The 25666-nt window shown below is 40.7% G+C and overlaps 1 protein-coding gene across 1 annotated transcript in view; it reads left to right on the forward strand.

The window, feature by feature from the left end:
• DYM (dymeclin) overlaps positions 1-25666 on the forward strand; it is a 151389-nt gene that overhangs the window by 65240 nt on the left and 60483 nt on the right. Inside the window, exons 11-13 of the mRNA XM_085212991.1 lie at positions 2058-2183; positions 8822-8935; positions 10265-10359. Of these exons, the coding sequence (XP_085069117.1) occupies positions 2058-2183; positions 8822-8935; positions 10265-10359 (335 nt within the window). The remainder of the gene's footprint in view (positions 1-2057; positions 2184-8821; positions 8936-10264; positions 10360-25666) is intronic.

Here is a 25666-nt window from a genome sequence, read left to right on the forward strand (position 1 = left end):
ATGTACATCTCAGCATATCAGTGTACAAAGGAAAAACTGCCAGTGGAATTTATGAACTAGATGCATTTATTTTGTTTTCACCAGAAAATGGGCAGGTAGTTGGCCATTTGATTCTGTGATTTGCCTCTTTCAGTTTGGTCCAGTAATTAGAACATGAGAAGTCTTCTCACTGGTTACTTTTGTGTATTGTTTTGTCCTGGATGTAACTTATCATAACTCTTAGGCTTGGAAATGGTGTTGAGCTTATGCAATGCAAAGCTCCATAAAATTAAAATATTTCATTTGGAAATAGCTTGAGCAGTGGACTGATGGAGCGACATTTGTACAACAGAGCTGTGAAGGATCTGGAATACAGTTCTATGGGGAGTGCTTAGGGAAGTGGGATTGTTCAGTCTGGAGAAGAGGAGGGTCCTGACAACTCCCTGAGAGGAGGTTGTGGTGAGGTGGGCATCGGCCTCTTCTCCTGGGTAATGACAATGGGAATAGAGGTAATGGCCTCAAGTTGCGTGAGGGAAGGTTCTGGTTGGATATTAGGATCAATTTCTTCTCCCAAGAGTGGTGATGCAGTGGTAAAGGCTGTGCAGGGAGGTGGTGGAGCCCCCATCCCTGGAGGTGTCCAAAACCATGGAGATGTGGCACTTGGGGACATGGTCAGTGGGCATGGTGGGGTGGGTTGGGGTTGGGCTTGGGGATCACGGAGGTCTTCTCCAACCTTCATGACTCTATGATTCTCTTCCACTCAAAGAAAAGTGGTTTTGCAAACTTTTTTTTACCAAACACGTATCTTAGGAAAACACAGTCTCTACTCTCAAGACTGATACTCATAAAACACAGAAAGATTGCCTGTAGTTTTAACTGGAGAAGAATCCTTTGAATATGTAAAGAAAGGAAGTTTGTGATATTTTTGTAAATATCTTTTCTCTACTTTTGCTGCTGTATTGCCCTGCCCCTGGCTAAAGCATCTGTTAGAAGGTTTTGTGGCCTGCAGTACTTAGCTAAGCCTCATAGGTTTTGATAGAAACTGTGTTGTGTTTAATATGTTCCAACTGTTTTGGGACTTGTTGACTGAACAGAACATTCTGGTAACTTCAGAGTCTTACGCAGTGCTCAGCGCTCTGGCCTCGCACCAGAATAGGTTTCACATGATTTATCCTGCTTCACTGGACTTGTTTTGAAGAACAGAAGTCTGTAGGTGTCTAGAATCTTCTTGGACACCATTCAGTATCTCATACACTATCCTGGAATTGGGAGTTGTCTCCAGTTCCTGTTTCCAGGGTATTTTTGCAGTGTGGGGAAGCACATACTGAGCTAGTGGAAAGCTAATTTCCAGTTGGTAAGACGACAGCGTTTGCATCTGGATTAGCTTTAGCCTAACATTCAGGTATGCTTGCAGTTGCAATTCGTTTTCATTATTACTACAAGAGTTTGGCTGAAGCTGTTCATCCTGGTGGAAATGTTGCAAGACCTTGGGCTGAACTCTCAGCAGAATGTCAGTTCTCGTTGCCTGCACGCTGTCTAAAATGGGAAAAACAGGCCTTTGCTAGTCGTAACCCAACCCAAACTGGTTCTTGTCTGGATTATCTCCACACACCAAAATGGGATCTGAATTTCAGGTCACCTCAGCTCCAATATGCCTGGCTGTGTTTGATGAGGAAAGTTATTTCAGATCAGGCTATGCTAGCAGAAGTGGTTAGAAACAACTGTTTTCCTGTTTGCACTGCTGAAAATCTTGTTTATTTTCCCATAGTCTAAAGGGGAACTCAAGCTTTCAGAGCCTACGATAAGTACTATGGCTGGAAATGTAATTTATTAGAAATTGGAATGCTATGTCTCACCACAAGAAAAATTTTGCATGGACTTTCTTGTGGAGACAGAGCAAGACAGACAGAAGGTGTTTGAATGCTGTACGTCACTGCTTAGGAGTGGTTATTTGGAGAAGGAGAAATCACTGTGATACTGTTCAGGACGGGCTGATAGTTGGGAGATTCGGAGTCTCCTCGTTTTATTGTCAGCTGTTTAAAGACTCATCTAATGTGCACATTCCTCCTTCCCTAAAGGTTCTGCCAATTCTCGAAATTCTATATCATGTTGAAGAAAGGAATTCACACCATGTCTACATGGCTCTCATCATTTTGTTGATCCTCACAGAGGATGATGGCTTCAACCGATCCATTCATGAAGTGGTGAGTTGCTGCTTTGGTAAATAACTCTTGAGACCTAAAAATCACTCCAGTCTTTATTTATAATTTTAAGTGTGCAGTGACTGTGGATTGAGGAACTTAGAGGGGCTATAAAAGGGAGAGAGAAACAGAAAAGCTTTTTTATTTCTCTTCAAAATCTTTGCTTAACCAGTTTGATGCAGCTGAGGGAGGGTCTTAATAGGAGTTTTATTTTCCAAACTGTTGCTTCCTTACTTGGCATTTTTTTTCTGTCTTCCTGCTAGATTAATATCTGTTCTACGTTGTCTATATAATATCATCCAAATGTTGACTCTCTGTGATGGGCCTTGACCATCTGTGCTGGAGAAGACCTTGGATAATAATATTCTGGATCCCAGCTTCTAACGCTGTGATAATACAGATGTCCGCACTGATTATATTTTATTTTTTGATTGGGACATACAAACTCTCTTTTGGGGTTATGTAAAATCAACGAAATGCAAAAAGCGAGAAGCAACTGCTCTCAAGTAAATTTCCAGCCTGACTGGGAGGTAATTGGTGTTTCGTCTTAGTGCCAGTGATCAGACCTTAATAATACATATGTGCTGAAATGTCAGAGTTTTATATAGCTCTGTATGTCATAAATGGAGCTTGGTGAGGGTTTAGGGGACAGCAGACGATTCCACCCCTGACTCAGTCTGTTTCCTCGTTGTCCTTCATTTGTTTCAGTTGGTTTACATGCAGTCTGTCAAAAATTCTTTGCTGGATAAGTAAAGTGGAAGATTTCCCTAATGCTGTTAATGAGGATCCAGCTGTGGAATGAGAACTTAAATCAAGTGTCCTTGTCCAGTTTATGCTTGCCATCACCACTAACGCTGCCAATGTATTTGTAGTGTAATGTGGATGTTATTTTACTACTTCCGTTTCAGTTACAGAAATATCTGGTTCCTTTCACCCTGCACTGATTTGCTCAGCCCTGCCTTTGCCTTTTTCTGTTTTCTTGTCTGTTTAATCTGTTTTACTTCAGAATCTGACTGCTTGTTTCTTATTCCATGCCTTTTTCTTTCTACAACTCCCTCCATATACCTGCTCAGTGGCATCCTTTCAGCAGTAATGCCAGGGAGTTTGCTCATTCTGCAGATTGGTGAAGGTGGCTGTGAGCTGCATTTGTGTCTATGTGAGCTTCTTTATCACCCTGCTTCAGAATAAGGTGTGAAACTTTGGGCATAAAAAGCCCATGGAGCATTATGACACGGCTGAGGTCAGATGTAGAATAACCTTAATTCTTCCACTGAATTCTTCCAATTCTTCCTCTATTTCTTAATATTGATTTTCTCACCTTTTATCACTTTTCCGTGATTGACTGGATGTGTTTCATGTAAAAGCAGAGAGCAGACTTTATAGAATCATGGAATGAATGATAAAATGGCTTAGACTGAAAGAGCTGTTAAGATCACTTCAAGGCAAATCAGAATGCTGTTCCACCACTGCAGTGCTTACCTTAGTGATTTTGAAGGCTTTTTCCTTGCCCATGCTTAGGAGAAAGAGCTGGTGACCCCCTCCCCAAATCAGCCCTGATGTGAATGAGAGTTGATGACTACGATTCTAATGACTGCTTAATTGATAGGAAAAAAAGCACGTTTTGTCAAGCTTTTAAAAAGTTACCTTCTTGGTGAATGGATATATTGGTGGAAGGATTGGTAGTTAGCACCTTGCTTTGTCTGCAGGAAAAGGGTGCAAAATCATCCTGATGTATCAGTTCCCCTTTCCCATCCTTTGAAATTGTTTGAATCCTCGTTTCCAGGTGTTGGTGACTGAACTACTATTCTAAAAGTACAGTGTAATGGAAGTATTTAGTCTCCTGCTTTCCTAAAAATTAAGTCCGCATCTCCTGAAGTCTAAGGGAGTATTACAAAGGAGAAAATATTATGAATAGAACTGGGAAACTGCATGTACAGTTGTCAAATGTGAACATCAGTTACACAAGTGGAATGAACTCTTATTCACTGCAAAGATTGCTCAAATGTTAACAACTACAGCAGGATTTTTTTTTTAATCGCTTGGCTGAAGAATGGAGAGAGAAGAAATTGATGTAGTTTAGGTCAACCTGGTTTTCTCTCTGCTGCTATGTATCCTATGTAATGTTCTTATAAAAACCTTTATACACTATTTTCCTTTCACCCATATTTATTCATTGATTTCTAAGATTAATTTTAGTAAGCCCGATTTTATAAATCTTGTGATTGTACAAACTAGTAAAGAGCTTAGGAAGCCACAGAAATTCTTTTTTGACTGTTGAAGCATTTCTTTTTAAATTGATTGTGGTCTTAACTGCTGGAAACCGTGATCCAAACCATCAGTCCCAGTGTGGCTTCATGAATTTGGGGCCCTGGAACCACGGAGAGCTCCGTTTCTTTACTAATAATAACTGAGTAAATGGGTAAATGCAGGAATTCCCACAACAGATGTGTATCGGTGATTTTTCTTTCCTGATTTTTGCAATTGTAGATAAAAAAAAGATCAGATGTCTCAGTCACTTTGTGTGGTACTTGAAGAGACAGCAACCTGTAGCACTGCCACAGTACTTTGCTCTGTGACAGACTGTAAAGCACAACTTAACTGTGTTTGTCTTTATTCTACTAAGGAACATTTCTCAAGCCGATCAATGGGAAAACAAGAATCTCAGTGCTGAGGATCCAGAGGACTGAGTTCCTGTTCTTTTGGTCTGTGTCTTCTGCGCAGTGTTCAAAAGAGCATTAAATCAGAACCTCTGTTTTTTTTGTCTTGCAAACAAAGAGTTTGTTTCAAGGGTGGCATTGTTTTCATGCGGATGATATTGAAATTTGAAATACTTTTCATGTTTCATGCTTCTGGAACCAGTTGCTTTTGTTTTATGAAATTACTATCCATGTCTAGGATAAGGCCTATAGGATTTGTTTTCTTTTTTCTTCTCAGATTTTGTTTTCAAACCTACTGACTAAGGGTTTTGGTAAAGCATGCGTGTAATTATGTCTTGAATATTTAGTACTACAGTCAGTGGGATCCAACCTATAATGAAAGATATCCCTTGGAGCAAAGAAAACCTATGACAAACTTCTTTGGGATCCAAGGGCAGAAGGTGGTGTATAAAAAATAGAATTACACACAGAATATGTGGTTTTGAGTTTGTATTTCAGAGAGTGACACAGAACAATGGTACTCTAAACTCTCAGTTCTCAATACTGAGAACTTTTATTCCTATAGTGTTTGAATGCCTTTTGGATCCTCAATAAAAGCATAGCACTGATGATCTATCAACGTCACAGACTGCAGTATAAATCACTTTTCAGTTTATGGGGCTTGATGGAAGGCATGCGCTCGTTTATGTGCAAGAATTAAGGCTGCTGACTAGAAAATAAATTGTGCGAGATGCATGCTGTCATATACATCCTGCTTGAAATATGAAACGTCCTTGCTGCAACTCAGCATTGCTGAGTAGCATTCTGCTGGCTGATTGTGTTAGAGAGATCCTAGTCTTGCCATACGAAGCCTGGTGAGAATTCACAGAATCATGAAATCACTAAGATTGGAAAAGATCTCCAGGATCATAGAATCCAACCCCAAGCCATACCCACCATGCCCACTGAGCCACTCAGAACCAAGGCACATTGGTGGAAAAGGAACCAAGATCAACAAATTGATTAGAAAGGGAGAACAAGAGCTTCCTTGCTTAAGTGTTCATTTTAAATTCAACCTTTAATTTTCTCTTTAAAGAAATACATCTTTCTCGATGTGCAATGAAAAATGTGATGTTAATATTCTACAAGACTCCCATGTGGACCACTGATGTTCCTCTGTACAAAATCAATATCTAAAAAATAATAATTGCACTATGTAAATCTCAGCTGTGCTTGTTTTTTCTGTAGCAGAAGATGATTAGTAACCATGTACACAAAAATTAGGACTTGCTGGTTTTATTTTTAATGCAGCAAGTCTAGCAACTATAAGGTTAGTCACTGCATTTTTACCTGTACATTAGATGCATTAACTGAAATATTTTGATGTGCTACATTCGTCAGTCCCTTAGCTTCTCATAAGAAGGTGGGTTATGATTCTGACGTTGTTTTAGAATAATGTTGTAATGTAGGCAGAATCCCTGTTAAATATCCCCTTTGGTTTCAAGGGGATTAAGTAAATGAAGAATAAAGTATCCTTAAAGGTTGTTAAGTGCACTGCATTAAGCTTCAGTTTTGCTTTTGTTGCTTATTGAAGGGCTTGTTCGTTAGTGTAGAGGGAGATGCTTGTAGATTGCAAATCTGTCCAGAATGTTGGTGGTTGTTCAGAAGTTGCTATAACTTGGATCTCTATAGATAGAGACATTGGGATAGTTGTGGCAGGTCATATTGTGACTACCGATAAAGTACATGCTTTTATAAAAGCATCTGCAAAATTTAAAAGGGATGAAAATGCAAAGTTTTGTTGCACGTTGACCCAAAATGAGAATAAGTGGAAGAATGTGTTCCAACTAGCAAATGTAAATCTTCTGTTGGTTGAGTATCAGAAAATGGTGGTTGGATGCAACTGGTAAGGAAGGTGAACTGAAAACCAGGGCAAATAACTTCAAGTACTGAGAGGTATCAGCTCTGGAATAGCTGCTGGAAGATGGGCTGCTCGACTCAGTTATAACAGGAGCAAACAAAGATTTTCACTACAGGCTGTAAAGACCAATCTTGTTTTGGCAATAGTATGGGATAGCTGATTTCTTTACAGTTCTCATGCAGCTCTATGATTCATAACTTTCATAATAGTTTTAAAACAAACCAAATCAGTATTTAAATGTGTTCAGTATGTGCAGTACTGCAGGGAAACAACAGCCAGTGTTAATAACTGATGATTTGGGTTTCACAGATAAGGATATTTTCTGTATGTAGGCTCCGGCATGCCTTTCTTTGAATCCTTTCTAAAACACCTTTGCATTGGTTTGTTCCTTCCTGAAATACATCCCTTTGCAAACACACCAGCTGAATACAAAAGTAATTCAGTACGGTTTGAGCAGATCCAGGCTTTGGGCTGAATTAGAGAAGCTGGGTTAATGGATTAGCTCTGAGTCTCCTGTTTCGTTCTCAAAGGTAGGGAAAGGAAAGAAGATTTATATGCTTCACATACTGCTGTTGATACAAGTTTTTTGGGTGCAGTGGCTGTTAATAGGAAAAGTATTCGCAGGAACAGGGACAAACTCTGCCAGTAGCAACGAGGACACATTTCTCTCTCTGCATTTGTGTCGTGTCTGTCGTCAATGGGGGCAGATGCAAAATGAGGAGGATGAGAGGCAGAAATGAACAGTGCACAATGAGTAATTCCATGGTCAGCTTTTGCAGGGCGAGGGTTGGTAATGTGCTCTGAATTATGGAGCTCTCCATTAGGTACCTCATGTGGCCTCATGATTTCCTTCTAAACCACTCATCTTTAGCAAATACTGTTTGACGCTGAAATTCTTGTAATGGAATGTCCTCAAGACCTTAAGAATCAGCAGGAGAGAGAACAACTACGTGGAGGGCTGTGATCTGTAAAGGCACTGAGCAGTGTACATTCTCCTTAAATATATGTTATACAGAGAGTTTCAAATGACAATTACACTACCATGGAAATGAACAATTTGGAGTGACCTTTTTGGAATTCAGTTCTGTGCTCTTTCAGTGATTTACAACCTAATGATTGCATCAAGCCTGACATACAATTAATGTTTGTAAAGTATTTCTCTTGATTATTTCACTGGCAATGTTCAGTTGTAGTGGAAGAATTGTGCATCACCCAGCCAAGGGCTGAAACAGTGGGAGATGTCCAGATTTTGCCACAGATATCCTGCTGCAGACTTTGCAGAATTTGGTACTGTGGATTTCTTCAGGATCCCATATAGATTAACTTACTGAGATCTTTTAGGTAGCTGGGGAAGGCTTTAGATTCTGAAAGTATTTCTAGATGCTCGTTTAGTTTGTTGCTACGTCTCCATCCTCTCTATACAAAATAGAGGCCTTTCTGAGTTTACTGATCAGTGGGAGGAAGAGGGAATTCTACAAGCCAAATGATGCAGGATAAAGATCAGTCATTCTTTCCAATATCCATGTAAGAGATGGGAGGAAGGGATACAGTCAGAAATGTTTTCGTGTGACATTTTGACAACAGTAGTTAATGAAATCAAACAATGAGGTTTAGATTTTTAAGGTGGGTTTTTTTTTTCATTAAACATGAAGTTTCAGCAAAACATACTAAAAATATCAAAGATGAAAGCTTTACAGAATGGCAGCTCTTTGTGAAATAGTCCGTGCAGAGTAAATCTTTGGCTTGACCCAGAATAGCCCCACATTTATAGGGGAACTTCTCCGTGCTTTTAGGGTTCTTTTCCCACTTATTATTTTTTTTGAAGGCAGGATTTTTTTGATATGTGCGTACAATACTGTTCCAGATTGGTTGCTCGTAATTCTGGGAAGAACGACTGTGTTAATTCCCCTCTTGCCATAAGCTCTCAAATAGTGGTAAACCTTGATAGTGAAAAGCACAGAAAGGTGTGGAGCTCTGACCAGATTTACAAGACCATCAGCAAGGTTAAGGGAAAAGGGAGTCCGGAGACCTTTCTGTGTCCTTATTCAGACCCAGATGCTCAACAGCTTTTTTCTTCTTTCCAGATATTGAAAAATATCACTTGGTACGCTGAGCGTGTCCTAACAGAGATCTCACTTGGGAGTCTCCTGATACTCGTTGTGATAAGAACCATCCAGTACAATATGACACGGACACGGGTAAGACTTACATTGCGTGCTTGTGGACACAGTGAGGGCTTCTAAGTTAAGCAGCAGGATTTCAGCCTCAAACAGGGTGTGGGATTTCTTTCTGTTGCAGTGAGTTGGCACTGGAAGTTGTAGGATGGAAGGAAATGAGAAGAACAGCCATATTAGCTAAGCGCAGTGTTAGGTGGCTCTGAGCTTGTAGGACATTTTCTGAATTATCATTCAATTCATTGAGTAGGACTCTCTAAATTCCATAATTTAGAACTGTTTATCGGATGAGAAGAAAAAAATCCACTGTCTAATGGGGAGAAACGATTGCTTACAGCTTCTTTGCTTCTACTCAATTATTACTCAGAAGTGGGCAGTTCAGTTCTATGTGTAGTCAGTGTTCTTACGATGTAAAACAGCCACTGGGACAGTAGGGCATTTTGACTGTAGTACCTGGAGTCTGTTACACTCAAGTGTAAATGCATATTTTAGATCAGAGTAGAGAAAATAAATCCCTCGTAGGTGTAATTAAACACTGATGTGTAGGGGCTGGTCATGCTGATGGCTCAAAACAATGTATGAGTTCTTGCCAAATTTGAATATACTGAATAATATTACGTTATTAATAGTACCACAGCAAGTCATATGTGGATTCAAGATTTTTTTTTTCTCTTTTGAGCAATGGCCCAGTCTGTGCTTACTTGCCTGCAGCCAAACTCCATTGGTAGTGACGGTTCCCATCCTACTGAGGGCTCTGACATTGGGTTTTGTGAAAACCCTTGGCTTTGATAGGGCCATCACTTAAGTGCTCCTCTGGACAAATGGCTTCTGGAATTCTGAAAGAGGAGCAGAAATGTTAAGTATCATGGAGTAATAGTTGTAGTAGTAATATCACATAGTAATAGTATCACATATTAGTATTTAGTAATAGTAGTCGTATAGTAGAATATACGGAATGTTTTGAGAGAGTTAGTAGAGAAATGAGTTACAAAGCAGAAAATCTTAGGATAAGACTACAAAATGAAGGGAGATAAAGGAAGAGAAGAATTTATTTCTGTATTTATTACCCCTGTGATGTTTTGTAAAAGAATTTGCTAAGGCTATGAAGGTATACATGTAAGATACGTAAGTACACCCTGAAATCTGTGTCAAATCACTCTTATAAGCCTTGTATCAAAAGAGAAATATTTAAAACATCACTGCATGTATGAACTTTGTCATTCTCCTGTGAGCTTTTGACCATGGCCTTTGAAACAGTGGGTATCAGTCCTCTGAGTGGTTTCCTGCAACAGATGTCACTATATATAAAAAGGGCAGTTTGATGTGTTGGTTTTTCTCCCTTCTTTCTGACAGGACAAATACCTGCACACTAACTGCCTGGCAGCCCTAGCCAATATGTCATCACAGTTCCGCTCACTACATCAGTATGCTGCGCAGAGAATCATCAGGTAAATATGAAACTTCTGAAGTGGACTTCTTCTTAAACTTCTCCTTAAGCCTTGCTGAATCTCAGGAGCAGAGGGAATTGAATTTTCTATGCCATAAAGCTGGTGAACTTAATAGCTGAAATGATTACAGAGTTACTGAAGAATAGCACAATTAATTTTATTTTCTTTATATTTGGGTCTGTTCTGAATACACAAAAATGTGAGTATCTCTACCTGAAAAACTCTTGCTTTTGTTTCTCATAACACAAAGCTCAGTAGCAGCCTTAAAGCTCTAAGGTTTTCACAGATTTCTGTAACTTACGCTTCTTGTACTCATGCATCGCATTGTAGGAATGCACTCTGCTGGCCGTCAAGTACTCTGCAAACTGGATTTTCAGTGTGCTTTACTTCTTCCTGTGCTTTACTTCTTCCTGCGCATTTGACGAAAGATTTATTTCTTAAATCAGACAGAATATGGTGATTATTTTGTGCTGAGAGTATGGACAGTAAACTCTACATGATACTTTTCATGTGCTCTGGTTCTAGAGCATGGCCATAGCTTAGGAAGGAGGTACAGGAGTTGGTTCTTCCCATTCTTGCTGTGCTCCAGACCCTTTGTGAAGGGAGGTATCACACATGGGGCATCCTGCTCATTCTGGCAGCCAGCCCTGCTCCGTGCTCCAGGGGAAATTGGGAAGGTCCTTATGAATGCAATCTGGAATAAACTTCTTCAGTGCTTGTTAGAGCAGACAGTGTGCCAGAAATAAGTAAATGATAACTGCGTGCCTGTACGCTTTGTAAGGGACTTGGTTAATAGAAGACATACCTCATTCTTAAACCTCTCTAGTTCGGATTTAATTCACTCCTAGTCCCTTCTCTTTATGAAGTGCTTGTTTGTGAAAATATCAACTACTCATCAGTGTGAACGCTTCCATCGTCTTTTCCGTGTTTAATACACACATCCTTCTAAAATCCCGTGACAGTGAGTGTTCCGACTTGAGCTATTTTCCTGCTACATATCTCAGACATTGCCTTACATACCTTCACTCCTCATTTCTCAGAAGGGTGGAGTTTGAGCTTTCCAAGCACTTGCAAACTCTGAAATCATAGCTTCTACCATGCACTTTGCACCACTTGTCAGTACATCTTTGTGGCACACTGACCTTGATGTTTGACACCTGTCCACGACCCAAGGAAGGATGTGGAACCTGACGAAGTTCTCTTGCACTCCTCATACGCAACATTTCAACAACCTGCCATGAAGTTGGTGTGCCCTATTTATCATCTGTCTAAACATGTTGAAATATGGCTGCAGCGTTGCTGCTTGTGAAAGAACTGTGCTAAAATTTGTATGGAAGATATGGTTCTGGTGTTGTTGTCTAACGCAGCAACTGCTGGCTGCCAGCAGGGTTGGCTGTATTGTTCTGGAAATAGTGTTGGAATAGGGTAAGGATGGGAACAGAAAGTGGACATTCTCATCAACTGAAGAAGGAAACTAGAAAGGCAATATGGTACACATCATGTACAGTGTAACATTATTACATAGTTCAAAGATATACAATTTTTTTTTTGTTTTTAAACTTGTTTGTAAATTGTTTTTAGACTTCTGCCCTTCTGTAGCTGGATGCTCCATATTACCGTGCAGTAGAAATTGGAATGAAGGAGATGAAATTTGAAACAGAACCTGAATAAGAAGAGGAGAGTTAGGGACTGCATTTGATTCTTTTTCTCTCAATTTTTGAATATAATTCAGTCAGAATCTTATTCTGCAGTTAGAAAGCTGTATGTCTGGAAAACAGACAAAAAATGGCCACCAAGATTGTGATCTTACTTGTCACAATAATGGTGATTGCTTGCTTATAATCCAAAAGACCCTTCTATAAAAATGCATTAAAAGCAATAGGAATAAATATTTATCAATGCATACATTTCATTAAAAATGACTGTTTTGAGGCATATATTCTTCCTTTTCCTACCTTGCAGAATCACAGAACTGTAGGGATTGGAAGGGACCTCTGGAGATCATTGAGTCCTCTCTTATTCGGTATTGAGTCACCATTATTAAGTGTAGCCAGCACCAAAGGACCTAACCTGCTCCATGATCCCAAAGCAGAACATACTTCAGATTGTTGTTCTGGTTCTATCATCAGAGTGCAAACACCTCTGAGACAATAAACCACAGCATCCTGGATTAAAAAGGTCTTTCTGTGAAGGAAAAGCCTGTACAGAGTACCAGGTATTTAGGAATATACATATTTTAGGGTATAACACTTAAGTTATAAGTTAAGTTAGCAATATAACTGAATGGGCAGTCATCATTGGAGTCTCACTAGCTGCTCTAGTGGTTCCATTCTTCATGTGAGAAGTAATTCCATCTCCATGCAAGCTTTATCCTAATCCTCTTCTGAGCAGAAGTTGCAATTGTTTTAAATTCTGAAGACAACTTCTGTGAAGGAAGTAGGGGAGAATATTCAGTGCTGCATGCATTGGAGCTCAGCAAAATCCAGCTCCATGATGTTGGCTAATTTGTTTCACATTCCAACAGGCATGAGAATGGACAGATTTGTGTGAATTTATCACCAGCATGTGCTGGAAAAAAAACCAGCTGTCAGAGATGCTTTATGACAAGAAGCATTCATTTCAGGTCGGATGTCCTTTCCTATAGATTGCCACGACTTTGTGTTGTACAGTGAAATCCTTCCTCTCTGCCCAGTTACCACTGCTCTGTTGTTAATTACACAGAGGTATTTTATCAGTGCAGTGCCAAGGATGTTGTGCTGCACTGCATCTATCTTGTTTGCAAAGTGCTGATATTTGTGAGACTGGTTATGTCAGCTGAGCATTTTTCCTACCTCTCTATGGCTTCATCTGTAGGAGTGTTGGCTGCTTTCTTTGAAGACGTAGAGGTTTCTAAGCAGGACCACTAGAGGTTGCCATACACCTCGCTAATTAGGCATGCACATTAAGCATTAAGTGAATTTATGGGGCTAGTTTTTCCTTTTTTCTCATCCTCTCACAGCAGCCATGGCTGTGTGAGCCGCCATGAATGGTTTATCAGCTTCTCTCCATTGGACAACTAAAGGAAATTAAAAGAAATACCATGTGATGGCACAGCTTAATTTGTTGTACGCTCTTATCTCTTTGGCCATCCTGGAGACACAGCAGATGTTGCTCCAGAATCCAGTCTTTTAAGAATAAAATTGCATGATGTTACATGAAATTGCTCCTCTTCAGCACTGAGATGGTTTTTAATGGAGTGTAATTTGGAAGAAGAATGTCTGAAATTCAGTAAAATGGTGTATTGCGTATGCAGAATGTTCAGTAATAATTAGAGATTGGACCAGATGACCTTTAAATGTCCCTTCCAACTCAAATAGTGATGTTATTCTACAATTCCAAGTATTATCAATCAGGAAATTTCGTTCTGGATGAGAAAAATTTGTACCAGAGTTGGTGCTGCAAAAAGAAGAATGCGCATGAAATGAGTGCAAGATGTATTTCCCACAGCAATGCTCTTTTAATTTTATTTGTTTCTAAAGAACTCTCTGGATTTTAATAGTAGGTGCACGTGTCTCTGTGTTTATATTAGTGCATATGAAGCTGTGTAGCTACATATATAAACGTACAGTAATGCACATCTGGACCCCAGCGATTTCAGGTTTATCAGCCAGTTTTCTATGAAGGCCTTAATTGCTTAAAGTAAAGTTGTCAGAGTCCTGTAATACCTTTTGTGATCACAGCAGTAACTTGAGATTGACAAGGGAACTACAGAAATGTTCGCTGTGAACTTTCTTCAGTCTTTATGATATTGAATCATTTCAGTTTGTAGAATCACAGAATCGTTAAGATTGGAAGAGATCTCCAAGATCACCTAGTCCAATCATCCACCCACCAGCAGTATTGCCCACTAACCACATCCCTGAGTGCTACATCTACCCTTTCCTTAAACACCTCCAGGGACAGAACCCCACCACTCCATGGGCAGCCTGTGACAGTGCCTGGCCTCTCTTTCTAAGAAGAAATTGTTCCTAATACCCAACCTGAACCTCCCCTGGTGCAATTTGAGGCCATCAGCTCTTGTCCTCTCTCTCTCCTATCACTGGTTACCCAAGAATGAGTTTGGCTATGATGTAAATATGACCCGAGTTTGTGAATTCAGATTTTGTTTAGCTCACCGTGTTCTGTATTAAAGTGTTTAATTTTTTTTTCTTTCAGAGTTTCATTCACCTTCAGGTCAATGAAGGACAGGTTGCCCAAGCAGGTTGTGGATGCCCCATCCCTGGAGGCATTCAAGGCCAGGCTGGATGAGGCTCTGGGCAGGCTGGTCTGCTGGTTGGTGACCCGCACATAGCAGGGGGTTGGAACTGGATGATCATTGTGGTCTTTTTCAACCCAGGCCATTCTATGAGTCTATAATTCTATGATCTTCATGGCATGACACATCTTTGTGATATTTCTGAAATAATTTGATAGAGTGCTAGATCTCTCAGTGAGTATTCTTTACGCCCACTTTTTTATAGGCTGTATGCAATCGGATTAGTTGATCATATTGTCAACTGTCACATTATAATGCTCTAAAGAGAGCATGTTACTTGCCTGTGCTTTCCCTTAGATTGTCAGTCACTGATTTTATAAATCAGAGACAAGGAGAAAATTAATCATTTCTCTTGTCTCATGTGTTTGGCAGAATGGTGATGAGTTTGCAATGTATTTGTTAATCAGGTCTGCACATAGAGCTGTCAGTCTTTATGGCTTTGGGGGGAAATTGAAGTCTCTCCTGACTTCACAACTTGATTTATAAAAAAAGTACAATCAGAAGAATTTCATTCTGTGGTTGGTTCCGTAGCATTGAGGTGCATTGATGTGGATTTGGAGGTTGGGACTGTGTGGTTTTTGTTTGTTTGTTTTTGCTTTGCTTGTTTGTGTTGCTTTATCTTTACTCCAAATCTACCCTTTCTTCAGGCAAGATCTCTGCATAGAAGCAGCAGACATTTGAGTTGAACAGGCACTGCTTCTTCAGGCAGCCCTTCTGCAAAGAAGACAAAACACAGTGCAACAGCAGGACGTGTGTGATCTGACCTGCTGATCAAGGGCCAAATTAAACCAAAAATTCTGAGATTAGTGATGTGCAAAAGTGATGAAATTAGAATTCACCAACTGCTTCATCAGATTTCTTAACATTGGCAATTATGAGACAGAATTGCTGGCTTGAAACTCCCTAGTCTGCTCCCAGGTAGGAAGATGAATGTGTCCCTCCCCACTGTGGTTTGCACTGATCATTCTGGTTTTCCTGCCTCCTTGTGCCCTTTAATGTTCAGGTGCTTTTGGGCAGCCCCGTAGCATCCAGCTTCCTGTAGAGCAGTGGGGCAGTTGGTGCAGAACACTGGTGCAACCGGGGTAACCAAATCAAAGGAATTTCTGAAGGAGAAGGACTGGAAAAAATGGTCAGGGTGCTGCAGTAGTGCTTCAAAGCCTTTTGGCTTCTGATTTAATTCTCTTTCATCAACAACAACAAAGGAAGTTGCTTCTTATTTTTAAATGGTAAAATTTCAGAGCAGTCAGAACTTCAGATTTTAAGTGAAAAGTATGCGTGCAGCAAAATAAATTAATGAACAGAGTATGCAGCATTTCTGTTAAAATCATACTTCTGGCTTCTTTCTTTCATCAGTGAAATGAATGGTGTTAAATCAGAACTGCTTTCAGATATGATGTTTTTTAGGACTATTCTGAATTTAGGGGTCTGACTGTTTGACCCACTGAGGCATTGTATGGGAAAAGCCTGATTTTGTAAATGTCAGCTTTCAGTTTTCAATAATCAAAGAGTAAGGTAATTAGACGTAAGACATTAGCAGGTGGAGTAAGAATGTGATAACCAACCTTTGCATTGACTCACACGGTAGAAAACTGTGTCCTTTCTTACTTTTCTTACTTTGGTACTGCTGTAACAGAGCATTTGTGTTGCTTGGAGCTGCATGGCTGTGGGGTGCTTTGGACTATGCAGGTTTGCATTGTCCCATGCATGCTGGGAGCTGGACCTCAACAGCAGCTTCTGAATGAAACGGTGAGAGCAATCTGTAGACAAACTGTGTATCTGGGTTCCAGTTTTAATTGGACAATTAAGTTCAATCTCTGTTTACTGATCTCTTAATCATAACAGAAGTGTCCATACCCTTGAGAAAAGCGGCTCCCGATCTCATGCCAAGGCATTGAGGGACTCCAGCAGTCAAGTTATGCAGTAGTGGTAGGTGGGAGTTCTGAATGGTGCAATAATTGCACCATGATCAGAGCTGCTAAAGACTGAACCTCCTGAGTGTGAGCTTTCCCCTTCCTTTTACTAACCAAGTGAAAAGGAAAAAGAAACAAAGGGCAATGGGTAGTTTCACTGAAATAGCAGTTTGGCTTCAGACGGTTTATCTGCAACTCAGCTATCATCTTCTGCGTTTGCTTTAAAAGGCAATCTGGCCATCTCAGCACCACTCTGAGACAGTGATGCCCTACATATAACACTGTGGTTAATCATGGAATCATAGAATGGCCAGGGTTGGAATGGACCTCAAGAATCATGAAGCTCCAAGCCCCCGCCACAGAGCAGGGCCACCAACCTCTACATTTAATACCAGCCCAGCTGCCCAGGGCCCCATCCAGCCTGGCCTTGAACACCTCCAGGGACGGACGGGGCATCCACAGCCTCTCTGGGCAGCTGTTCCAGCGCCTCACCACTCTCTTGATACAGAAATCTGCTGCTATGAATATTTGTGTCAATGTTTTGTCGCCTTTGCTAGATGCTTTTGGTTATCACTAAACTCCCTTCAGAATGGAAGGCTGCAGAACTGATAGGCACAGCTTCAGAAATGAGAATTAGAAGCCTTAAAGATGTTGTGCTTTTAATGCTTCTCAATTCTGAATAGTTTGGTAGCATTATAGATTAGAGGAGAACATGTTGTTACCTAGCTTGGATATAAATGATTTTCTATTTCTGAGAAGCTGCTTTAGAAGATTATTTCTGCACAGTGCATTATGGTACAAAAATGATAATTTCATCCTTACAGGATGTTCCAAGTGGAGTGAAAACAAATGGCTTTTCAGAAAAGAGCCTTCATTATATTTCCCAGGTATGACAGGATGAGAGGGGGTGGCCTTAAGTTGCACCAGGGGAGGTTTAGGCTAGATATTAGGAAAAAATTATTCTCTGGAATATCAGGCACTGGCATGGGCTGCACAGGGAGTGATGGGGTCACTGTCCATGGAGGTGTTCCAGAACCATGAAGATGGGACACTTGGGGACGTGGTCAGTGGGCATGGTGGGATGAGCTGGGATTGTGCTTGGGGATCATAGAGATCTTTTCAACCTCACTGGAGGTTCAAGAATCTCTGGCGTGATTTTGTTGGGAGATAAAAACAATTTGTAAAGATCTTGCCAGAATTAAATAAAAGCAGCATATGCTGGCTTCGTTAGCAGCTTGTTGACCTAGATGAGCAGTGGAGAAGATGATAAGCTGATCAGTCTTGCCAAAATGGGGAGGTGTCATTGCAATTAGCAGGAAAAGCTGTGACAAACGAGGGGAGACAATCATTTCTCAGATTAGGAAAAAAGAATAGCAGTGTCAAATGTCTTGCTGATAGCAAAGTAAATGGAAGCTACTTTTTAAAAGGAATGAAACACGCTTGTTGGTGTGCATTGAGTGTAGTTGTGGGCAGACATAAAAATGCTACATTAACAGAAAGAGGAGTGCTCCGTAGTGTTGGCCTGTTTTGCTGGGGTGTAGCATATGGAGGTGAGGCTTTAGGACCACGTCAGCTGTTTCCAACATGGAAATATCCTTGAATTTGGTTTAAGCCTAGTGGGTCCTGCTGGGGCTCCTGAGGGGACAGTAATGCCATCATCCTCCATCTGGCACGAGCAGCTGAGCACCCTGCATGCCGTTAGAAATGCTTGGGACCCCCCAGCCCCATCCCTGCTGTGGGCTGGCTGCCCCCCAACAGCTCGAGCTGCTCAGGGCCCATCCGTGGCCTTGGGCATCTCCAAGGATGGGACACCCACAGCTCTGGGCAGCAGTGCCAGGGCCTCACCGCTCTCTGGGTAAAGAAATAGCACAGAAAAAATCGGCCATAGAACTGAAATTCATTGAAATCTTGATACCTATTTCATCTAACACTCGTGCATCCACTGCTAAACCGTATCCCATTACATCCACACATCTCATAAATGCTTGCAGAGTAGTATCTCTGGAAAGCATTTAGTTTTAGTTTTATTTTCTTTCCTTGTTTCCCCAGTTTGCAAGTTGAACTTCAGTATTATATTGGGGTGTTCAAAATAATCAGATAACCAGAAGTGAGATGTCTCTCTGCAACAAATCTTACTCGTGGCTAACTAATCAGTAATGGCAGAACAAAGATTAGAAATACATGAAGTCCTGGTTCTTAGCAGGTGCCAAAGGAAAAGCTTGCACATAAAATGACTTCAGCATTTTTCCTTATTTCCAATGAAGGTGATTTAGTTTTTACATTCTAGATCAATCTGAAGGAATACATTTGATTGATTGCCATGAATACCATTATCTTCTTTTTTGTTTGTTTTTTTTTTTGCTGTTAAAGATCTTTCATCACTGCTAGCCCTCAGAATCTAGTCTCATTTAAGATTTCTGCAGGTTTCATTTTGAGAAGAAGCAAAAGTGAGAAAGCTATCAGTGTTACTCCAGTTCTGTTAGTGCAATTCTGACTTCTTTTAACTGGTCTGGAAGAAAAGAAAATCAATACACTGCAAACAATTGCTGAGTTGTATTCCACTATATTTTTGGGGTTTTTGAGGGGATCTATTGTAAAGTGATCCTTACAGTTTTTGCAACTAAAAAAGTTCGTTCTGTAGCAGAAATTATCCTCTGCAAGATCTGAGAGCTTAAAAACTCCCTTAAAAAAGGGAATGCTAACAGTCTTTTAGAAACGGTTATCTGTTCTTCTAGGAGAATCACAGAAACTGCAGTTCTGTCTTTGTTATTTCTTTTAAGGAACATTGTCCCATAAATAACGTTCCATTCAAAACAAACTGCAAAGTGACTCAGGACAATAACTTGCTTCAACCTGTCCTCTGTCTTCAGTTGCAGGCTGCTTGGCTCATCACTGCTTCATTCAGACACAGCAGATACTATTTCCTTTTTAGAAATTTTCTCTCTGGGGAAAAAACTGTCAACTGCAATCTAAATGAATGAATGAGCAACAGACTCAGGAGGGTTTATCTCATAGATGAAAATCGTGCTATAGCTTCAAGTAGGCATTAGTATAAGATAATATAGCACACGATATAAAATAAAATAGCATTGATTTTAAATCACGGCTTCTGTTTTTGTGTGCCTGCTGCTGATTTCACGTTATAACTGATGCCTTTAACCATGGTTGACACTTTCCAAGTGTGCAGTTTCTCTCTCCTGGTGTGTAAAGATGTCTGCTTTTGCAGCAGATCTATGCCACGCACAGATATTTTGCTTTTGGACACCACGGCTGTGTGCATTGTCAGGCAGGCTTTTGAACTGATTCTAGGAGGACAAAACCCATCTGAGTCCACAAGAACTTGAGTCACAGTACTTCCCACCACCATATGCTTTCACCTTATTTTGCATGGCTCAGAAGTAAAATACTGTGCTTGAAAACATCTGACACTTTAAAGTGAAGGATGAAACTATAGATGCAAAAAAAAGGATCAGGATTTAACTTCTTTAAAGTGCAACTGGTCTTTATAACCGTTGAATGACTCAGCCTTTTTAATGGTCGTGGCCTACAGCAAGTTGAGGAAAGAACAGGCTTTTAGGTAGTAAATACACTTAACTCTGCGATGAATAAATAAATTGGCTATGAAGCTGTGTAGAGACATGTCTCTTTAGCTCATTAATTATACTCTTGGGTCCACAAATAGCTCTTTCACCAAATACCACAATTTACATGGGCTCAGACTGGATGGATCCCACTGTGCATTGGGCGATGGTTCAGGTGAGCAGTGCTGCAGTCCCTCCTGCTCTGCCCTGGAGCTTTCCTTCCACGGGAGGTTTGCAGCTTCCTGCAGGCTGCAGAGTTGGTGCTGACCATAGAATCACTGAGGTTGGAGAAGACCTCCGAGACCCCCACATCCAGCCCCAGCCCTCCCACGCCATGCGCACTGACTGTGTCTGCAAGTGCCACATCTCCGTGGCTCTTGAATGTGCATCTTCCAAGGAATGGTTCATCTGGGTGACAAAAGACTTCCTTCTGCGTCTCAAATGCTGGCACCAATTAAAGATTCCCAGCTCTTTCATATCTTTTTTGTTAAGGGTCATCAATTTCTTGTGCCTGGTCCTAATGAACAAATCCTTTTGTTCTTTTTAACACAACTTCACCTGTACAGAGATAATTTGGCCTTTCTGTACAAGAATTTCATATTTATTATTTGATTTACAGTCTGTCAATTACTTGCAGGATTTGTTTTTCACTTACTTGTCCTCTTTCACTGTGAATACTTCTGTTCACAAAGCCAGTACTGGTGTACATTTGGTCAGCACTGTGACAGAGTGCCTCACCAGAGCAAGGTAACTTCTGTCTGTGATGCATTATCACAAATAATCTCTTCTGAAGTATTCAAATAATGCTTATGCTTCTCCATTCTGTGTTTGAAGTGCTCCAGTATGGACTGTGAAAGGGCTGATGTGATCTCCTGCATCCCCAGCACCAACTCCAATAGTATGCTAAGCAGCTTAGCTGTGCTACCTCTGCCATGGCAGAAACCCACCTCACACCACCTCTCTGTTTTTAACTCATGCATGTTAGTCATTTGTAATATTCTTCAGTACTAAACAAACAAACAAAAAAAAGTAATAATAATACTTAAGCAGTTTTCTTTCTGCTGTGGTTCATTGGTATGACTTGCCATGGTGGTACCTTTCCTACAGGAAAGCTGGGGAGGGACTTTTTGTGAGGGCATGAGAGGAGATGGTTTTAAACTGGAAGAGGGTAGATTTGGGTTAGATATTTTTACTGAGAGGGTGGTGAGACACTGGGACAGGTTGCCCAGTGTGGTTGTGGATGCCCCCTCCCTGGAAGCATTCAAGGCCAGGCTGGATGGGGCTGTGAGTAAGCTGGTCTAGGGAGAGGTGTGCCTGCATATAGCAGTGGATTGGAACTAGGTGATCTTAAAATTCCCTTCCAACCCAAGTCATTCAGTGATTCTATGATCACAGTGTCATAAATAGCAGAATGTCAAACAGAACTGAAAATTTGCCCCGTATCCTAATCTTGTATTGTGATTTTCTGTTGGCAGGAGAGCAAGTCTGCTTTCGCTGGGTTGCATTTCTGCTGTTTGTGCTTTATAAAACAACATTAATAATATCTTAGGCAGAGAATAAAACAGCTGTTCTTACAGATTAGGCAATCAAGTAAGTTACTGTTGCCCTCCCTTTAGATTTGAGTGGGTGTAGAATGCTTTTTTGTTGCACTTGCCTTTGGGAACTTATGTCTAATGACCAGTAGGGCTCCTGGAGTATAGGTTGTCTGACATGAACGGGAGTAAAATCTTTGTGGCACGTCACAACATTCTCCTTGCATGTATAGAGATAGTTTGGGAGGCTGAATACCGTGTGCTGAAGCTTAATTAGCTTGTTCTTCATTGTTTTTTATAAAAAAAGATTTTGTGCTGGCTTCCCCATAGAGTCATGTTGTAGCATAACTCCCTTTTGAAACTCTAGTGATTAAGTCTTCCAACTTAGCAGAAGATGTTGTGTGGTGCATTTTTAACATTCTGCCTCAGAAACAATATGACCTAGATAGTTAATCAGGCTTAGCAAAATTGGCTTTTTTTATTGCTGCAGATTAATCTAGTTTCTCTGAGCTAATGCATATGGTATGTATGTCTTCAAGACCGTACTTTTTCTCAATGATGTTGAAGATTTATAACCTTCATAAAATCTGGCATGCACTGAGAGAAAGATTATGAATTACAGTTACTTAACCATTAGCACTGGGAATCTGTCTTTTGAATCTTGTATATGTTGTTTCAGACTACATCGTATTTACAGAGGGTTGAGTGAATCCTGTGTTTCTTCTACACCCTGCCCAATTTGCTTCATTTCTGTGTTGTTGAAAAGATACCGGCTTGGTGCTGTTGATTTTTTTTGTCTGAAACAGAAAACAAATTTGTTTCAAAATTTCAATTGACTTCAGTAGGGAAAATATTCACTTTCTAGTTTAAATAAACGAGGATGGCAGTGGCTCTGCATGAGTCGCTTGGTGCTCTTGTCTTGTTCAAGTCCGTCCTTAAAGTTTTGGTTAAAAAACTGCTATAGGCATATCACCAATTCCACCACTTGTTTAGCTCTCAATTTTGCTGAGTGTTGAGTCTGTGGCTTTATTCTTCTGTGCACCTCTTGGAGTGTAGGTTAAAGATTTGAAGTGATGTGATCGGCCAAGCCAGAAAACTTGGGAGGACCAGGTTCAGCTTTCTCTTCTGAGGGTGTCAAATGGCTGCTGTGCAGCCCCTGTGTCCTGCTTCTACTTCATCATTCTTTGTTAGGATTTAGCACTGTTGACAGATTTAATTGATGAGTGATAGAAACTGCATCATGTTGACGTACAGGTGGGACTTCCTTCATGTTCTGCATGCGACAGGTTAGGGTGACACTTTGGCCACAGCATGGGACAACTCGGGGAGACTCAGTTTTCTTCAGAACAACGTGAAAAAATGCAAGTGTGGGAAATCTTCAGCAAATTCATAATTGTAGGAGCTGTAGCCCCCTCATGGCCCTACATCCCCGTGGCCCTACAGCCCCCTAATAGTGACCTACAGCAAATTCTCCTTAGGAAATAGTTTATTTTCTCTGAGAGAGTTGACTGTGATTGAACTTGATGTTTTCTCATTGTTTCAGTGTTTACCCAGCAGTACCCAAGCATCCTTCCATCTCATTTTATATCTTGTCTCTGGGCAAGGTTGAGCGGTGCCAGGGTCGGGCAAGGAAACGTTCCTGCAGCTGCCAGAAGGCTGAGTAGGAAACAGTTCTTAAGCTATGGGTAGCTTACAGATCTCATGGATGTCAGATTCTGTGTCAAAGTTCTTCAGGTGTATTTTGTTAAAAAATGTGCGTTCTTTGTGGTTACCAAAAAAGCCTTTCCTGAGCTGGTTTTGGTGTTGCATTCTGTATTCTCTGTTTCAATTCCGCACCCGCTGTCCTTGGTGGAATTTTTTGTGGAAAAAGACAAACCAGAAACCCCCAAATAAACACATCAGAAGTAAACCCCTGGAGACCTCTCAGTGCCCCGTTCTGACTTCCATTACCCCTCACATCAAAGCATCAGTGAGAGATTCCATCGGTACGATGAGGACTTGGGCTGAAGCTTTGGCTCGGTCCCGTCCTGAAGATGTCACCCTATGCCATTGAGTTCCCATTGCTGTCATACTCCCTTCCAACCAGTTTGCTGGGGACTCACTGATGACCTGGTGGTCGAGATGGGTGTTTATCTGATCGTGGTTCCTGTCCCTATAGCCTACAAAGAATTGCTGCTAACTTGGATTTGAGTTTGGATTAGAAAACTTGGGGGGTTTCTTTTCACTGTCACTTAGCAGTGGCTGTTAAATACAAAGAATGTTCATGGTTTAAGGCTTAATGGGGCATGTGAGATTTCTTCTTTAATAAGCTTAAATGTGTAGAGAATGTAGCTACAGTAATATTTATATATTAGAAGAGTTCTCTTATTTTTAGAGCCTCAAAAAATGGGAACCAAAGCTTGTTCTTTGAAAATACATACATACATATGTATATATATATAAAATATCATTATAATTTTGGATAATTCAACCCATTTTTCCCGAACATGTATAACCAGACACTGTTTTATACCTATTAGAACTTGACACTCTGTAATGTTTTGTTATCGATATTCAAAGTGCAGGTCAAACAGTTCTTACTTTTTATTAGAAGAAATACAGATTTCTTTTGGAATGGTATTTTAGTGCACTACGAGCTAACGTTTGGTCCTTACGGTAAAGAAAGTACATAAATAATATGTGCACGTTACTATCTGTCAAATATGATGTTCTTAACTTTCTTTAATGTCTCTTTTTCAGATTTGTTGGAAGTCTAATGTAGCTAAAGGAAGGATGTAATGCTAGAAATACTTAGTCTTTAATGTGATGTATCCTGTGGCTGTAACACAATGCAGCAGGCAGGTGTACAGGGTTGCACTACTCATGGCATCAGTTGAAGTCGTACCTGTCAGTAATCAGGATCACCTTTGAAAGTCGGGACAGGATCCACAGCCTCACTGTGTGCTGTCCCAGCAGAGTGTGAGAGCTCTGGGCTTGTTTGGTCTGGAGAAGGGAGAGCTCCAGGGAGACCTCATTGGAGCCTTCCAGTACTTGAAGGGAGCATTCGAGGCCAGGCTGGATGGGGCCATGGGCAGCCTGAGCTGGTAGCTGGCAGCCAGGTCCTGGAAGGGGTTTGGAACCAGGTGGTCTTTAAGGTCCCCTCCAGCCCAAGCCATTCTATGATTGTATGACATTATTGGGAATTTCTCCTCCCATCACATACTGTTCCCATTCATTTTGCCAATTAAACCCAAACGTAATTATTTCATTCAAGGATGAAATTTCATTCTTATGAGAGGGAAACTGTTGGCTACGGAGGGTGAGTGATATTAGGGGATGCTCTCAGCTTCTTGACAAAAGTCTAACACGACGGAGTGATGGAATGAGATTTTTACAGCTAGAAATACTGTACAGTTTTTCTAGAAAAGAATGGTAAAATGCAGAACAACTAAACATAAGTAATAGACATATGATGATTTAAATCTTCAAAGCAACAGCATTCTCAAAGATGATCTTTAATCTGGTTTTGGAAAAAATCCTGTGGCCTCTGTGGGCAGCTGGAGGGGGAGCTCTGTTTTATTATGGTGTTCTAATACATTCCCTGTCCTATCCAGTGATTGGATATTGCACTGCTCGCAGCACGCTGATAGCACTTACAGCTGTGGTCAAAGAGAGGTATAATGCCTAAAGAAATTGCATCCCAGCAGCTGCTTCTCTACTGAAAGTTAGTAAGAAGTACTAACTTTGTTTGCAGAAAGCAAACAAGGTGCCCCAAATCTTTGTGTTCCTTGACTTTCTCAGCACAGGTAGGTGATCGTTTTATTCTAGTGGTGAATGCTATTTAAACCAAACCAATTAGGGGTGTTGGTCCTGGGGAAGTGTTAGGCTTAAGAGCCTGCTGATGGCAACCAAGGCTCAGCTGGTCTTGCACTCGTTATTTGGGGATGGTAAGTTTATTGGTTGAGTTTTAATCTATAAAACTGAAATGAGGGTTTTCATTTGCAAAGGAGG

Source organism: Meleagris gallopavo, chromosome Z (assembly GCF_905368555.1).
Source record: "Meleagris gallopavo chromosome Z, MGAL_WU_HG_1.1, whole genome shotgun sequence".
Classification (NCBI taxonomy): Eukaryota; Metazoa; Chordata; class Aves; order Galliformes; family Phasianidae; genus Meleagris; species Meleagris gallopavo.